The sequence below is a fragment of the Sinohyriopsis cumingii genome, chromosome 18 (genome assembly GCF_028554795.1).
Source record: "Sinohyriopsis cumingii isolate HCF-2022 chromosome 18, ASM2855479v2, whole genome shotgun sequence".
Taxonomy (NCBI): domain Eukaryota; kingdom Metazoa; phylum Mollusca; class Bivalvia; order Unionida; family Unionidae; genus Sinohyriopsis; species Sinohyriopsis cumingii.
The window spans coordinates 22,640,890-22,660,552 of NC_142978.1; the positions used below are offsets into that span (position 1 = coordinate 22,640,890).

General features: G+C 35.1%; 1 protein-coding gene across 1 annotated transcript in view; it reads right to left on the reverse strand.

Moving 5' to 3' along the window:
• Positions 1-1,292: 1,292 nt before the first annotated feature.
• The window catches only part of LOC149776213 (uncharacterized), a 138,890-nt gene continuing 120,519 nt past the window's right edge, over positions 1,293-19,663 (reverse strand). The window contains exon 7 of the mRNA XM_089942617.1: positions 1,293-14,363. Coding sequence (XP_089798743.1) covers positions 14,271-14,363 — 93 coding nt within the window. The 3' untranslated portion in view covers positions 1,293-14,270. The remainder of the gene's footprint in view (positions 14,364-19,663) is intronic.

The following is a 19,663-nucleotide window of genomic DNA, read 5'->3' on the forward strand; positions in this document are numbered from 1 at the left end:
AAATCACAATTTTTTTTTATGTCGATGCCAAGTATGTAAATAAAAAAAAAGAAAAGGAAAGAAATATTGTGATTAGTATGTGATTGGGATTTGTAACGTAGCTTTAACAATTTTTCAGTGATATCACTACGGTGTCTGCAGTGTGGCAGTTTATAGTGATGTCTGGCACTGGGGCATCATGCCGCAGACATGTAGCATGATGCCCCACCTAGTCACATTATCCTGACGCCAGGCCGACCAGTCCTAACACTAACCTTTTAATGCTGAGCGCCTAGCGAGGCAAATGTTAGTACCAATTTTGTAAGGTTTTGGTATGACTCGGCCGGGGTTCGAACCCATGACCTCCCGGAACTGAGGCGGACGCTCTAACAACTAGGTGAAAGAAATATTAAAAACAAAGACAAGAGATAAAGTTCCATATGCGTTTTTTTTTTTTTTAACTAGGTGAATCTCCTCTTAACTGCTTGAAGTCAGAATAGTAATTTTTTATGTGGTTTCAACAAAGGCCTTCTTTTCTTTAACAGTTTCCTCTTTACATATAAAGGACGCGAAAAGCAAGTTATCCTGGAACGTTTTCTAAAATGCCCCCGGTTGATGTGAAGAAAAAAAGACTCCTTTTTTAATCGCCCAAAAGAGGAAATAGGTTTTCATCAGTTGTTAATGTTATAAATTTACACACCCCACCGCCACCCCCCGTAACCAGAATACTTCCAAATACGGTCATCAATACCATAACATGTGAACATGCCTGATATGGAACAAGAGTGTTGGGTCTTTTTTAAAGGCTGGTTAGATCCATGTGCAGACCTAGAATGATTATTATTATTGTGCATGGTAGATAACTAGGGTAGTTGAGTTTCACACAAAAGAGAGAAAGAAACCGAAGAAAAAAAAAAGGAGTAAGAACATACTATAACAATCTAGTTTTCCCCAGAATGCAACGTCTCTCCCGTTCCACCATTATATGAAACAAGGACCTAAAAGAACTTCTGGGACTGGTTGGGAATAGAGGTCATCAAAACGATTGCACGAATGAGATTTTCCGACTAAAGAAACATTATTAGAGAAATGGTGTCGAATGTGAAAATGTTGTGGAAAGTGTGATTTTTTTTGTTGCTTGCAATGAGTGGTACTTTTAATGATGAATGCATCCATCAGATAGAATGATTGCACCTGTTAATGTTTCAGAGTAAATGAGTAAAAATTTGTTTTAAATATGATACTGCTTTGTCCATGCTTCAGTGGTAAAACAAACAACTGAAAATGCGAAACAGAAAACACAGAATTCAAAATTGCATTTTTCGTTACTTTTATTAAAACAAAAAAAAAAAAGAAAACAAAGAAAAGAAAAAAATCTATTTCAAATCTGAAGGTACAGAAATGAGATGGAATTAAGGGAAATGCATGTACATGTGTCATGATCGTGCATCCATTCGAAATTATTGAATTTGCTTGTGTTCAACACGCACCTAACAGATAACAGCATATAACCGCTATTTGTTGGAACAATGTAATGGTAAATCTGTGTTTATGTTGTTTGCAGTGTTTGTCAAAGTTAATCCTGGTTCCGCCGTCATAAAACTTGGCCCGCCTCCAGTCTAAAAGCTTGAGTCTGAGATGGACCTAGTTTTAATGTCTTAGAAATCATTTTATAATCTGGCTATTGATGTCCATTTTTAAGGCAGTTGATCCTCATAAATCGTGTACAGAAAAATAAATGTGCCAGCGGTTTTAGTTTTCACGAAGAAACATATTGTACACGAAAGTCTAATTATTAAAGAGGACTGATTTACGCGTACAATTTTTTTTGGTTTTTTTTTGTGTGTGTGTGTGTGTGTGTGTAAAGCTTCAGAAATAATTTACTGGATTTTAAACTGAAAAATCGTAACAGATCCACATAAATCGTGTACAGAAAATACATTTGCCAGCAACTTTATTTTTTTTTTTTTAACGGTAGATGTTTTCAAGGACTTATCTGTGTGTTTTCAGACAGTTTGAAATCTCGCACATTACTTTAATCCCTCGAGACTTGGGCCAAATTTACCTAACGTCACTCACTTTACAGATGGTACTTATACAGCTGCTTGTTAACATTAACATGGGTTCGAGATTAAACTTTAAAGATAATTCAAACTAATATATTCCTTCTTTTTTCTCTCTTTTTTATATAAAAAAGCACAAACTGAAGAAAAGGATGAAATCAATGAAGACAATAGAGTAGGCTTTATTTTGATTTTTAAGACAAAATATTACGTTTTCAAGGTTAAAGAAAGACTGAAACATGTCAAAGTGAGGCTGAAGAATACGATTTGGGGCGTAACTTCGTTTAGGGAATGTTGTTGAAATAAATAAAATACTAGTAAATAAACTTTTTAAAAAAATGTAGTAAACTGAAGTATTAGAGAAGCATAACGCTGAGACCAGATAAATGTAAATAAATGGTTGTAAGCGTATCATATATTGACTGAGCAAGCTGTCGTATGTATCCACATTCGGTTAAGTCTCCTGGGTTAAAGGGCATCCTTGAGATTAATAAAAGAACCACCCACCCAACAAAACAAACCAGCAAACAAAAACAATAAACCAATGCAAACGCCATAGTATTAAAACGCGACAAGTTTTTAAAGGCTCATTATCATATATATATATATATATATATATATATATATATATATATATATATATATATATATATATATATATATATATATATATATCTGTGTGTGTGTGTGAGGTCAACTTTGATGCAAACTCCTGCGCGGAGAAAACTATGTGAGCCACGGCATCTTTATGATCTACATGTCTTTGAAGCGTGTATTCAATTCCGCATATAAAGAATCAAGAGCTGTTGTCAGTAACGAATGTTACAAGTTACGTCTGTAAAAGGACTGAAATTCCATCAATAGAACATAGTCTTTGTTCTTCCCAATTACAAAAAGGATAATATCTCAAAACATTCTTTTCATTAAAGTTTATTATCAACCAACGATAGACTACAAACCTACATGTATTCTATTTTATGCTCATACATTTATAGACTGGTTTCCATTTCTGACTAGAATTAGTACCGTGTTACCGGCAAAAGATTGTACAAGCAGGGAAAACAAGATCTTGGGAAGAGTCATGGGCGCGGTGCATCGTGGGGGAAAACGGTGTGACAGTTCTGTAGCCTGGTACCCTGGCCTCCCATAATGCTCCGCAAGAGGCCAGGCAGGCTGGAACTGGCCCATACCAGTGTAGATATTCTAAATCGTTGAAGTACAACAATAAGTTGGCAATCAGGCCCGGCCGTAGGATGTGAGGGGCCCAAGGCTGCAAAAGCGATGAGCGGGACCCCAAGCAAAAAACCTGCATTGCGAGAAAGCGCGGGGCCCAAGGCGGTTGCCCCGTTCGCCTTGCCCTAGGGCAGGGCCTGTTGGCAATAAAGGAATAGCATTAAATCAGCTATATCCAATTGCGTCGCCACTGTTTTTGTTTCGTTTTTTTTTTTTGTTGTTGTTGTTTGTTTTTGTTTTGATTTGATATAATAGTCACAACTATGTTAACTGATAAAAGTACTGGTCATTTGTTAAAGTGTGATTATGCAGTAGTCATTTTCGGCCATTATGTACGAGATGGAGGTGAGATTTACGGTGAGAGATCGCGTGTGTTTCAGAGAAGCTTTATTTGATAGTTTGATCGATTGTGTTTTGCCGTTATTTTACATTGCGTTTCAACGTTTAATACTAAACCAATTTTCATGCTGCTGAGCATGTATTTTATAATACATTAATGGAACAGATAACGGGTTCGGGTGAGTTGAATTAGGTTACCAGGGTACTAGGCTTGGAGATTCAGTACTTTCACTAAGATAGAATATGTTTATTTATTTGTGAATTAGCGAGAACAGGAAATGTGTTACTGTTGTAAGCGAAAGCTGGGACAAAATTAATTCAGTATTAACGCCTTCGAAGATAAGATTTTGAATCGCGCTAGTTAGTCAAAGCGCGATGATTGCGAGCTGGTATCAATAACTTTCCATTTATTTTTTTTTAACAGAAGAAAAAAAACGACTGGTATCCGTGATGCGCAAATATAATGCGCAATAAATTATGCGGAACTTAAGTAAAATGCACAATAAAGTGTGAGACAAGTTGATGCAATTATGCCGTAATGACGCTGTTTGTGACATAAAGTAGTTGATAATTACAACTTTGGTAATATTATTCTCGTGAACACGTAATATGTCTCATTAAAAATACATTTACCATTAAATTACTCAAATCCTGAAATACAATACTGTCACCCCAGAATCATTTGGTAATTTAACGATTAAAAAAATGTATTAAATTCATGTACATGTATTCCCCATTCAGAGATCATGCAACGTAGAAGCTTAAAAGATACAAGCAAGCACATCAACTTATACTGTTAATGTTAACTGATTACGTGTATACATATTATCCAATCCTGAACCAAAAAAGCGTAGTTTACTAGACAATATAAAGAAAACCAGTTATGATGCTGAAATTTCTTGATAAGACGAAAGTCATAACTAGCAACTGCAAATCTTGTATAGGCAAAAATGCGACACTGATCCTATCTCTTTGTTTCCCAAGATTTTTTTTTTGTTTAATTTTTTTTTCTTTTTCCCACGAGTATTTAAGGTACCATGTTCGTCTTTCTTGGAGAAACTTTCAAATGCACGTAAAGCACTCAATATAAAATAAAACCTACGGCAATGTTTGTTACATTATGGCTTTAGTCCATTTCAGCCGCATGTAAACAAGTCCGAGTCCGTGTTTCTTATTTTATCGGTCTCCAGTGTGAACAGACACAGGTAAATGCCCTATGTCTATATGTCACGTTAAGACAGATCAATGTCAGCACACATTACGCTGTGGTAGTAAACTGTATGCGGAAGGAAGGGATCAAAGCGTTCAGCGATGTCTAGACAGGTGTGAATCCCTGAATTTGAGCCCTGTCCTTCAGTGAATACCAAAATGGGAACACAATTTGCTAGGAAATTTAAAAAAAAAATAAAAAAAAATCAAAAAAAAAATCCCCCGAACGCATTAAACTGAAAATATTGCACCTTAATTAATAGCATACATCATCGACATTATCATTTCTTGTCAATGTATTTATTAAGAATATCATGGATGGCATAGTATACACCCGACCGTGTTTAATAGCCATCAATATATCGTTGGGCATTGTTGAGATTACTAACCAATTGGTCTCCATGACCTCGACCTTTGATTAAGGTATGCGGTCCTAAACTAAGATTGCTGTGCTGAAACAATTATTTTTTTCTTATTACCTGAGCATGACCTCTGACCTTTAGACCCCAAAAGCTATGGGTTTCTTTGTTATCCTAGGTGCAAGCCATCCATAAAAGCTTGCTCAAGGAATTTATTCTACAACACAAATTACTCTGCAAATCCTCTTTTGTGTTATACTGAACAAGACTTTTAGCATTTTGACCCCATAATCAATAAACCTTTTCTTTTAACTGCAACACCTCCGCAAACATTGATCAAGATATGTGGTCTAGAACTTATTAAATAAAAAAGTAACTGTCTTCTTTCGAACACTGTGACATTAACTTTTGAACCCAAAATCAAACATATTCATTATTTTCTTATCCAACGTGCATGTGATCTGCAAACAAAAGTTCTAAAGTTATTATGCAAAAACCAGTTTTATTTCAGTCACAGTCACCCTGACCTTTGACCTTTTTTTACCATGACAATGACAGACTTCTTTCAAGTTCAAGCCAGCCACAAAATATGGCAACAGTGCATGGTGGAGAAATCATGGTATTATGCAGGAATGAAATTAGTAACAGCTGGAGGGATGGACTGACAGATGGATAACATCACAGCTCAAGAGTATATAAGTATATAAGAGTAAGTGTATATAAAAAGTGTTCATGCTGAATATAAAAAATAGTAAGTTTTACCATGTATAAATAAGCTATTGCATTTCTTAGGATAAACTGTAGGTACCCATTACCGTCTATACTCGCGTACAAGTCGAGTCTAGCAGCAAACAACGCAGACCCTGATTTTGTCGTACCACAATGTGCCTTTATATCAGGATCTATGTTATTTGTTCAGCTGATTACTCCTTACAAACCGCACAGACTCAGATCTGCGCCGGCAGATCTGGGTCTGTGCCGTTTGCATATGGATTCGTCTTATAAGCGAGTCAACACGGAATGTGATTTCCTGGTTACCATGAAGCATATATATATGGGGATAAATAACTGTCTTAAACACTCACTTCTTAAAGAAACAGCAAAAAGAAATCTAACTGGAAACGTGTTTGTGGAACATAGATGGCCAATCACTGTATATGAAAACAGACCTAATGCAACCTATTGTGGACGGACAAGAGTCCCCATTAGCGCTACAACTGTCGCAATAATGCATAAATAAGAAAAAGAAATGTTCACAAATTTACGATTCCACGTGTGAAAACTTCTTTCTACTCTTTCAGATCTTGTTTTTCTGTATCAGTCATCAAGCAAGTATCAAAATCTACAGTACATGCACGCTAATACATGCGACAAAAAAGGTTCTATAAATATTTTTGTTCAGTAACAAAATAAGTGAAAATGATTGGGGGGATGGGAGGTGTGAAGACGTAGAATACGACTCTGACTAAAAAAAATAAGCAACTATATTACAAAGTGCGTGAATAAAGATCAACGACATATTTGCTAAGAAAAATAAATGAGGTTGGTGGTGGAGAAAAAGACAGTGAATAATGACGACCAGATTAATTAAATTAACTATGGGTAGGTGATATGTGTGTGTGTGTGTGTGTGTGTGTGTGTGTGATTTGGATTTTTAACGTAGCTTTAACAATTTTTCAGTCAAATCGCTAAACTGTCTGCAGTGTGGCAGTTTTTAGTGATGTTTAGCACTGGGACATCATGCCGCAGACATCTTCTGCATGATGTCCTACCCGGTCACATTATCCTGACACAATGCAGACCAGTCCTAACAGTAACCTCTTAATGCCGAGCGCCAAGCGAGGCAGCTGTTAGTACCATTTTTTTGGTAAGTCTTTGGTAAGACTCGGCCAGGGTTCGAACCCATGACCTCCCGCATCTGAGGCGGACGCTCTAACCACTAGGCCACCGGAGCGGTCGGGTAGGTGATATACATCTCGTAGCTGTCCTGCGTATCCCTCTTTTTATGCAGTTTATTCACTTTTATAATCTTACATTTTTATAATGTATCCTTATTTGGATATAAAACAAAATATGCTGAAAGCACGCATCCCCTCCCCTTTTTTGCAATGAGGATTTCCTGACCAAAATGAAGAAGAAAAAAAAGTGATCACTGTGTGATGGATGGACAAATGAGAGAATGGATTAACAGCTGGACAAGGGTCACACACTATATGCCCCTTCCACTTTGTCACAGGACATGACAAAGTGACAATTTAATGACAGAAGGAAAGGATTACTAAAAACACAAAACTTTGAAAAGAAATACCATGTGTCAGAAAGAAAAGAAACAACCTGGAATTTTCTCCAGTCTACATCCTTCAACAATGGTTTCAATTCTTAAATCACACTGAAAAGTCTTAAATCCTGCTTAAACGACAACATACATAAAATTGAGTGGAAAATGTTAAACCATTTACATACTACAAGCACATTCACGACAGCAGCTCAAAATTATACGTCAGGCTTATCATTTTGCATTCTTATTAGGGATTACTGTAGCAAAACAAAACCTCAACCCTTGTTCTCGGGCAATTCATCATATAGCCTTAAGTCTGAAAGCTACACATATCTTATATACAAAGTGCTGCTGTATTTTGATTGATAGTTTGCCCTTTTGCTATCACATTAACAACATGACAATTTACTGTACCATACGTATTTCCTTGCAAGTTGGGTCACACCGCAAACAACATAGACCCTGCAATTGCATAATGCGTTGGCGGATCAGGGTATATATTATTTGTTTTACTTATTACTCCTAACAAACTGCATAGACCCAGATCTGCTAGTGCATTTTGCTATCTGCAGATCTATGTGTATGCAGTTTGCAGATGGACCCAACATATAATTTAGGATATACAGTATATTATTTATCTATAATGGAATACCCTGAGACTATAATATTACTCAACACAATGATTTTCATGGCATTAAAGTCTGATTAACAGCATTGACATGGTTATATCACAAGATCCTGAAACAAATTGACATACTATATTACATAAAAGATCAACACATATACGTATTGCGATACACAAAAGCTAGATACAAAACCCTTGCATATAAAGTCTGTCACAGTTTGTATCTATTATCTAACATTATATAACAACAATCTGTAGACTACGAAAATGCCTACTATTTATTCCAACATTTATGTTTTAATTACCTCTTGCTGATTATATAATTGCATAATTCAGCCTTCCATCTTCAAGTTGATTACATACATACATATCTTTGGCCCTTGAGTAGTAGCATTGGTCACTAAAATTGAATTAAAATGTAAAAAGAGACCCCTTATTTGTTCAGTTTATCATTTATTTAATCTACGTGCGGACACATGTAGAAATGGGTCGGACGAAGTGATAGCTAGATCAAGCTCCCACCAAGGTGGGCTCCAAATAAACTGTTCGGTTGGAATGCTGTAGGATCATTAACTACAAAATGGTTAACAGTATTTATCATGACAAGGCTAGGGTGCCAGCATAAAAATAATAATACAAAAATGAAACTGGCTAACAATCAGACTCAAATATCTTTATATAGTATATGACAGAGGTTTTCTAAATGTGGGGTCAGGCTTGTCACCGGATAAATATGGTTAAGTGTATTTTGAAAGTTTATAATCAAACATTGGTTTATTATTGACAAACAAATACACTAAATGATTTTGGAATCGAAAGGACTATTATTAGATATATTACTGGATGAATAAGCCATGTGGATTTTGAAACAGTAGCCTATTTTCATTGTTGTCTCTTTTATTCAGGTGTTTAATACACTACCTAAAGAGCTTAGTGACGACCACATTTGATGATACAGATTATACCAGGATATTTGTAGGGTCCTCAGGGTCAAAACTTAGGTCCCAACTGCAATGTAAATGGTGTCCATTCCTAATGGCATATATTTTAAAATCATGCTGACTTCCCAATTTCAGCAATACTTAAAAAATTTCTCAATATGATCGGTCTAGACCCTATTCCCAATCATCCAACATGACGAGCCCAGTCCTTATTCCCAATCACGCTTTATGATGGGCCCAGGCCCTATTTCCAATCACCCAATATGATGGGCCTAGGCCCTACTCCCAATTGTCCACCATGACGGGTCCAGACCCTATTCCCAATCGCCCAACATATCGGGTTCAGACCCTATTTCCAATCACCCAACATGATGGTTCCAGACCCTATTCCCAATCGCCCAACATATCGGGTTCAGACCCTATTTCCAATCACCCAACATGATGGTTCCAGACCCTATTCCCAATCGCCCAACATAATACAACAATGACCCAATTTCAAATTACCAAACATATCGGGTCCAGGCCCTATTTCCAAGCACCCAAACATAATGCGACCAGGCCCTATTTCAAATCACTCAACAAGATGGGGTCCAGGCCATATTCCCAATCACCAAGGATACTGTGTTTTGAAAACTTGTAAGAGCAGAATAATTTAGCCATAACAAGTAATATATGCAGTAACCAACACAAAGTTTGGCAGTAAAAAAATGATAACAGCCCTTCAAAGGGACATATATTCACCCGGCCAAAATGAATTTCCAGAAATCCTTGATAAGTATTTTCATTCTATCCTTTGCTTTATTAACTTATGAGTACTGAAACCATCTCATATATTCTTGAGACACTCCAACATACCAAATATAACAAAACTTTTTACTCCTACTCTGTCATAACCTTTGACCTTGAACCTGATATCATGGATAGAAGATCAGTGAAGTTGTCTCAAACTGACAAGATATGCCCACATACTATTTTGGGTAAATCCATCATTAATAATTTTTTTAAGATAAAAAAAGTTATTTAACTGGCATCATTCATATTATTCTACAGGTAAGTTTGGAAATGTATAAAACTTCATTTGTATTTGTTTTAGTTATTATTACACACAAGCCTGTATAGCTACCCCCTCCACCAAGTCAAGACAGTTGATCTTAAAATTAATATCAGAATGTGTCTAACAACCTGCTGATTGGAATACAATACAAAGACTTGATGACAATATCAATTAGGTATGTTTTCAAACTCTTCACAAAAGTGTGGATATGTTGTTCATTAGATCTGCACCAAATTCATTTAGAACCAATTACCTATTGCAGAGTGTGTTTTAGTGAAAATTCCATGTCAGTCACAAGACTAATTCAAGAGGAGCTGTGATAAGAATTTTCAGATGGCCACTAAGATGCCAAGTTGGGGGTCTGTTGAACTTCAGGCTTTTTTCAGAACCAAATGCATGCTGCTATAGTGTTACCAAGTGTAAAATCCCTGGGGATATAGCCATATGAACCTGTTAAAGGTGGACATCCATCACAGCAGCTATTAGAAGGCTGGATCAGCATTGTTTTAATGTATAAACAGCTACATATTGCATAAGAAAAAGAACACGTAAGCATGACATCTCTTTATGAAAATTACATGCAAGAGGATTTTTTACAATGGCCAATGTGATTTTGGGAGGGCATAGCAGTATTATTTTCAATTAAGATGATCTACACACAGAAAGAAGTGTTTAGTGAGTAACTTATTTACAACAATCCCTTAAGAAGGATTAGCGTTAACAACATTTATAAGATCATCCAGGCATCATTTCTGGAGGCATGATCAGCACCTGTTTCATTTAGGAAAAACTACATTTTACACAAGTATTTTTGTCAAAACCCCATGTAAAAATGACCAACTTTTAAGATTGCCGTATTTTAGGTCTGATCTGTTTTCATACAGGATCAGCAAGTCATAAAAGTCTTTTAGTGACGACCCTATGTAGATGTGACCATTCGCTCATGAGGAATAGTGATAACAAGACTCATAAGATGGCCACCAAGGCAGCCATATTTGATGTCCATGGGGCACCATTTTCACTTTGGACTCACTGAATGTGTACGTGTAAAGATTCATGGAAATCCTCCCATTAGTTTAAGACAATAGCAATAAGAAGCAATTGTGTGATGGATGGATGATAACTCTATGGCATATGCTCTCCTGATTTCTGACAAATAGAATTAAAAATTTATTCTTTCATGGACTGGAAATACGAACACTGTATAATTATGAAACTACAATTAATTACATGTTGCTAATTTAAGCAGCTACAGCAGCAGTATGGCAGATGGAGTATATCAAAAATTTTAAATGTATATGTACAAGACGATGGTACTGCAGCTATAAGAAAGCAGTTTCCAAGTATGAAGCATTTTAAACAAAACTCGGTTAACCTTTAATACAAATTCAATTTTATCCCCCAAAATCAGTGTTAGTTTATAAAAGCTATTAGATAACTACTGACTTTTCTCCCGAATTATTTGTTAATTTGACAGAATGTGAATTTCAGTTGTATGACTTGAATCCTTAACAATAACAATACCTCAGCTTTGAAATGGATAGTAGTTTTCTTGGATAGTGTAAGGTACAAAATAATTTATCATACATAATAATGTGATAATTTGGAACATACAATTTAAAAATACTAACTTGAGAATAAATCAGCAGTTGCATTATACAAATCTCTTTGAAAATGTGCATTTTATTCGCTAGGCTGATTCTTGTCATGTTTCCCAAAATGTACACATATTTTACAATGTCTTATGTAAGGGTCTAAGCGACACTGAACTACAGCATGCAAATACCTGAGAAATCAGGGGTATGTTTTCTTTTTTATGAGCAAAACATAACTGAGCTACAACAAACAAAAAGTTAATTTGCATAAAACATGCAATTAATTTGATTTCTATTTTAAAACCTGCTTTTTTACTTCTATGATACCTAAAAAAAACCTTTGTTAACTTTATGAATGTAATAGTAAAATTTCTTACTAGTGACATGCTGTTTTTTAACTCAGGATGTCCAGTTAGCTGTCGGTCATCCTGACATGTTACATAAGTAAGAATAGAACAATGGGATGTCGATTTAGCTGTCGGTCATCCTGACATGTTACATAAGTAAGGATAGAACAATGACATCACTGTAAAAAAAATTGATCAATGACTCAAGGCAAACTGGTCACAGTCATTGATTTAGCATCTCTATTTACATGGTAAACATATATGGTACAGCTTGACCAAAATGACCAGTCCCTTTGTCCTTTTTGTGAGATATTCACCAGGGCCATGTATACCTGCATACAGGTTTACTCACTTAGAAGTTCAACTGCACAGATTCAGATCTACTGTCACATAATGCATACACAGATCTGGGTCTATGCAGTTTGTTAGGAGTAGTGAGTAAACAAACAACATAGAGCCTGATCTGCTGGTGCATTATGCGATGGCATATCAAGATCTATGTTGCTTGTAGTTGAAGTTGACTTACGAGTGATTACATACAGTGGTGATATACAAGCATTTTACTTGTGAAATTATATTGCTGGATGAAGATTTTGTTGAGAAATTTGGAGAGAACAACAAACTTAGAGATATCTATATTCAAGTCTTAATTAGTCCACATACATACAAGCATTAATTACATTTTCACCATGGTGTATAAAGTTCTATAAATTAATGACAACATAATTGTGGCAAAGTAATAGACACCTTTTGCTTTGAACCATAAAAACAGTGACAGGTGGGAATCACACAAATACAAAGGAGATTATTCTGTCTGATGTAAGATCAGGAAAAATCTTAAAATAACAGATTCAATAATTATAATATAGAATTCCAACAATAAAATAATGACAGTATTGTTTGTACTTGTATAAAATGATTTACTAAAAGATTTTTGTCTAGAGAACAACAACAATCAGTGTCCAATGATTTCTATCATGCAAAACCTCCTCTTCACCTAGAAAACTTGCAAACAAATCTCTTTTGCTCATCAAATTATGCACTCAATTTTCAGTATGAATTCTAATGAAAAGTCAAGCAGACTAGACTGGTCATTTGCTGAGTATGGTCAATGAACTAAGCCAACTCAAATTTACCATGTTTTTTATATGAAATTATCTTTTCTTGATTTCAATCAAGCCTGCTTACAATAAAGCCCTTGATGAAATGCATATTTATTAAACTTATGATCTTGCACAGAAATAGATGACTGGGGGAAAAACATGTTAGTTTTAGTCTGATCCCACTTCATTACATTTCTTTTTTGAATGCAATAAATTTCATTTAACTGTTTGGCTAATGTGATGATAACTGCAAATTTTTCAGATATTGTCAGTTACAAAATATAAAACTCTTTTTAGTTTCGCCCCAACAGAGTTGATTGCTTGTGACATCACATACGATATATAAAACTCTTTTTAGTTTCGCCCCGACAGAGTTGATTGCTTGTGACATCATATACAATATATAAAACATTCCAAATGTAACTGGCCTAACAGCATCAGCACAAAACAAGACAAAGGACATATACCTGAAACCTGAAGATCATCATGCCATCTTTTGAAATATTTCTGTTATCGTCCACAGTATATCCTCTTCTTGTTATAGTTTACATTCTAACTGATGAGGAAATCATTTCTCTTTCTTGTTACCTATAGTCCACTGAAGTGAAAATTTTGGTTGTTTAGAGTTTCATCAATGATTTTTTTTATTCAAGAAACATGGAATATTCTCATATTTCAATCTTTTTTCCCCACTTGCACATCCATGAAAATTTCTGTTTTATAGGTGCTTCTTTCCTATGCACAGTACCTCTTCAAACTTGTTATCCATAGCTTCCATTGTTAACTTACCCATCCACTGAAAGAATTCCCACATAAAGTTTCTCTTCCTCTTTGCATCTGCTTTTACAGGTCCAATAAAAACAGCTCTTCCATTATCCTGGTGGCATGAAATCCCTTCCAGTATCCTTGTGGCATGAAATCTCGTCTAGTATCCTGGTGACATAAATTCTCTACCACTATCCTGGCGTCATGAAATCCAATATCAAGCCCAACAAAAATCATCCAAAAGTTGTTGTAGCTTGAAAATAACTTCTGTTTAGTACCTTTACAAATGAAAAGAACTTGTATCCTTAGTCTCTTTACCCTTCCATCGCAATGGTAGTTATCACTATCATGCCATTTGTTCACCTGTCTGTATGGAAATATTACTTGGCAATGTAAGTGCCAAATGCAGATCCCTCTGGTCCATTACAACAGCTGAGAGAGTTTATCTCGTTAGCAACGATGGGTACAAAGTGCTGTAATGAAGATTTTATATATATATATATATATATATATACATTCATTCATATATATATATATATATATATATATATATATATATATATATATATATATATATATGAATGAATGTATATATATATATATATATATATATATGAATGAATGTATATATATATATATATATGAATGAATGTATATATATATATATATATATATATATATATATATATATATATATATATATATATATATATATATATATATATATATATATGAATGAATGTATATATATATATATATATATATATATATATACACACACACACACACACACACTTGCACACTCATTCCCACCCATGAAATAATAGATAGCACCTATCACTATAAATGTATGAGTGTGTGTGATTTAGGTTTTTTACGCAGCTTTAAAAAAAATTCAGTTATATCACTTCGATGTCTGCAGTGACAGTTTATAGTGATGTCTAGCACTAGGGCATCTTGCTGCAGACATGTAGCATGATATCCCACCCATTCACATTATCCTGACACCAGGCCGAACAGTCCTAACACTAATCTCTTATAGGTGAGCACCTAGCAAGATAGCTGTTAGTACCATTTTTTAAAGTCTTTGGTATGACTCGGCCAGGGTTCGAACCCAAGACCTCCCACATCAGAGGTGGATGCTCTAACCACTAGGCCACCAGAACGATTATAAATGTATGAAATAAGCTGTGTGTGTGTGTGTGATAAGGATTTTTAACATAGCTTTAAAAAAATTTCAGTCATATCGCTATGATGTCTGCAGTGTGGCAGTTTATAGTGATGTCTAGCACTGGTGCTGAGTAATGCAAATCTGTTACACTCTGTTACAGTCAGTGACATAAATAAAGGAGTTGAATTTCCTGTCAAAGGCACATAAGGCTGGGACTGTTTTGATCCCAGACTTTTTGAATGATATGCACTATCAGTTTGAGATAGGAACAACTACATACTGCAAGAAACTAGTGGTTTTTTAAAGAAAAAAAACCCCATCATGTAGGTAAAATTCTTTACGTTGCCCTGTCATAAAATAAAATAAAGTCTTTAGAAGCAGATCATGTAATAAGTTAAATAAATAATTTCTTAATACCTCATTAAATGTCAACTAATTTTCTATGCTCTATGACACTGGATCTCAAAGTGGGCAGTACCACCCCCTTGGGGTGGTGTGATTACCAAGCGGGGTGCTAATGCTTAATAATTCTTGTCATGGAGTAAAGTAGGGGGTGCTGAGGATAACCAAGGGGGCAGTGGTCAGAAAAAGTTTGGCGACCACTGCTCTTTGAAACACAGGAGCAGAGAAATGGAGCAAATCTGTCCAAAAATATTTTTTATTTTTAATCCCTTGTATCTTTCCTCTTCGTAAACCCCCATCCCACATTATATATATCAGCGATTGACTATCGAAATATCACTTGTGGATTTGTAACAAACCAGCCTAAAATTCATTACTTTGTTCCAAGTGATCAAAGAAAAGTGAAATTAATTACAATTTTGATTAAGCAGTGGTCTTATCACTTATCTGTCAATTATATACAAATAATTGTACATGCACACGAAAAATGCAATTGATGACTGCAAAAACTTTCTATCTCAGAAGATCATAGAATAGAGATTTTGGTTAGCTAATCTTCTTTCAAGGTGTGTCTTTAGATATAAAAGTTATTTAGTCAAACTAATCTTCAAATGAATAGACAGAATACTGAAAACACCTGCCATACACACAGTGCCTCCAGACCAAGGTAGTTAGTCAAGATTACATGGATAATGAGCAGTCTTTACATTAATTCAATATGGCCTAAAAATTCCTTGTGATGTAAAGGCTTCAAAGTGAAATATTTGATCTTGAAATTATATATAGACACAAAAAACAACAACTTGTCTGAGAGCCTGAAATACATCAATTACCAGCAAAACAAAAATGGAATGAAGGATTTGTTTCTATTGGCTTTGATATTATTTTCAACACAATATTAGCTGTATCTCACGGAGGACATTGGCGCTAAGAGTATTTCTTGAGGCCATACTGAGGCTTATGAATGAAGCTGGTCTGGGGGTTCGGAACCCTTGACCCTTGGATTATAAACCCCATGGTCTACCAACTGAGACAGGACAACTTCCAAATGTTATTGTGAAAATGCAAGGATACACTTTCCAGATGTGAAAATACTGGAATGAAAATATACGAAAATTATTTTGCCAATAAGTTTCAATATTTCACACTTCTATAAATTCATTTATATAGTTTTACAGGAATTGGATGAGAAAAACAGTCTCAGTAATGCAGCAAGAAAGGTAACAAGTTCAGCCAATCAAATGCAAGGTATCTCATTAATATGCATAAATTTCACTTTTTAAAGAACCAATGTATGAAGCTGATAAAATAAGCTTATTTAAAGAGGCACAGCAAAATCCAATTGGAATTTGGTCTCACGAGTGGTAACAAGCTTAACCAATCAGATAAAAAATTACCTCATTAATATGCATATATCTTAAAATCAAACTCACCTAACAGCTTCATACATAATATAAAACAATATAACAAGTCTGACAACAATCTGATCAGAAATATACTTGTTAAAGTTTTGACAAGCACAACCAATCAAATGCAAGGTCACATAATATGCTTGAATTTCACTCAGTCATACTCAGTTGAGATCTTGATGACAAAAGCCTATTCACAAAGTTTGATCAAAATTCTATTTACAAAAATGTCTCTATATTAATATAGAAAAAGTCAAGGCCACCTCATACTTATGAATAGGTTTTATTCTTAGTAAAAATCATCCAATGTGTTCATGATGTCAACCTATTTGCCATGGTTGATTAAAATCAGGTCAGAAATACAGTCTCTCAAGTGGTAAGAAGCCCAGCCAATCAGATGCAAGACCACCTCAATATTTGCAAAGCCTGCTCATTATAAAGCATGTTAAATGTCATGATGATGCATGCCTATTTACCAAGTGCGATAAAATTATGATCAGAATTGAGTTGTTAAAGTGCTGACAAGCTCAGTCAATCAGATGCAAAATCTGATGATTTAATGCATTTATGAAGCCTGATGAAACTTTGATCAGAAATAACAAATTCAGTCAATCACATGCAAGAACCACTCATTATCTGCACAGATCCTGCTCATCATTAATCTCATGTGAAATCTTCACCACATATGCTTATATATAAAGTTGAATCAGATAAAAAATGCAACTCCCAGAGTGGCAACAAACTTGATTGATCTGACGCAAGATCACCTCATTAGTAAGTGTGAAGCCTGCTAATTACTGAATTCATCCAAGATCTGGAAGATGTAAGCCCATATTCCAGTTTGATAAAAATCAGATCAGAATTATGACTTCCAATGTGGTACCAAGCTCAGTCAATCTGATGCAAAATTACCCTCTGCACAGACCTCACTCATTATCAAACCTATCTATGATCCCGATGATATCAGCTTCTATTTCCAGTCTGATCAAATTGTCTGAAATATGGCATCCAGACTGTTAACAGGCTCATTCCATCTGCTTCAAGATCACCATTTCTAAATGTGAGGATCTCAATCATTATCGATCTCGACTGAGATTTTGATGATACAGTATAAATATCTATTGCAAGTTTGATCAAAATATGATCTGAAATATGGCTTCCAGACTGGTAACAAATTCCAGCCAATCAAATCCATGGTTGCCTAAAAAGTATGCATGTCCCTCACTCATTATTGAACTTGTCTGAGAACTTGTCAGCCAATTCTTGGCCAAAAAGCCAGACTGACAAAGAATGGTGACTGAACCATATTTGCCATTGAATAATAATCCTTCTCCACAGATAAGGCATGAATTTCACCCCTTCTCCTGGATGATGTAAGGAGGAGAAGGAAGGCCATCTTTAAGGTATGGTTCTCAAATGAAACATCATTCAAGGTTTCATAATGTAGCTTAGATAATGACCAAAGAACATGTGAAAAGTTCCATAAAGCTCAAAGTACTAGATCTGGTCTTAAAGATGAAGGTCTGATAAAGGGTACAGAACTTATAAGTATTAGTGAGGGCTTCTCTATAGCTCAAAATGATTGGGATTAAGCTGTCTTTGCCTTCAAAAAGATATAACCAACAACCCATACATGTGAACATCCTGACCAGAAGCTTTTCCTCCAGAAATATGGGGCATCTCTCATCCCTTTTGGTTACTCATTGAAATCTCCCAAGTACTCAAAATTATTTCAAAAACATACAAAACATATTTTTCAGGTTTTTCTTCTGACTTTTCTTTGAATAGCAGTATATTTCCAGTAAAGACTAAATGTGATTATGTGACTGTGAGCCAGCTTACCCTTCAAGCATGACACTTTAATTGCTAATTCAACAGACAATAATGTAAAATTAATCACTGGATTATACTGTGTGATCATTAGCAATTCAGGGATGATTAAATACATCAGTGGATAATAGCTAAGTTACTGAAGGGCTCAAGAACCATAAAACAATTGAAACATTAGTTGGATTCTTTTGGCAGGTCTGGTTTGGTTTTGGATGTTTAGTGTAAAACTTTAAAGTTTGTGGAGATGGATTATACCATGTGTGACAAGAAGTAATTGGAAAGGATTAAAGACATCCAATGGATTATGGTTGGATTAGACATTATTAAAGCACTCAAGTGGCATGAATCATTTTGGTTTGGTATTGGTATTGAAAGTTTGTTGGTATCTAAGAGTGAAGTTCAAAAGGACATCAATATACATTCTGCTTTGCTGTAGAGTCAATTTTAAGAAAAATTCCCAAATCCAACCCAGATAAGCTCCAGTCTTAAAAGTTTATGGCAGATGGTCAGCAACCTGAATCTACCCACATGATGAAGACAGATAAACTTCTTTGTGGACTCAGTAGAATTGTACTCCCAGAGGAAACCTGGATCCATTAATGACACATCATCTCCCAACTTTTGAGAAAAACAATTATGAGGACTACCACATATATACTCCAAGCAACAATCTACATTTACTAAGAAAGGCTAAAAATGCTTGCACTATGTATCAGGGCAGTATGAAAGGCAATAAGTTACTGTGAAAGGACTGATATAAAAACAGTATGAAAGGCAAAAAGTTACTGTGAAAGGACTGATATAAAACCAGTATGAAAGGCAACAAGTTACTATGAAATGAATGATATAAGAATAGTCTAAAAGGTAACAAGTTACTGTAAAAAGACTGATATAATAATAATAAAGGCAATAAGTTACTGTGAAAGGATTGAGTTGTTGAGAAAATTGTATAGTTTTAATA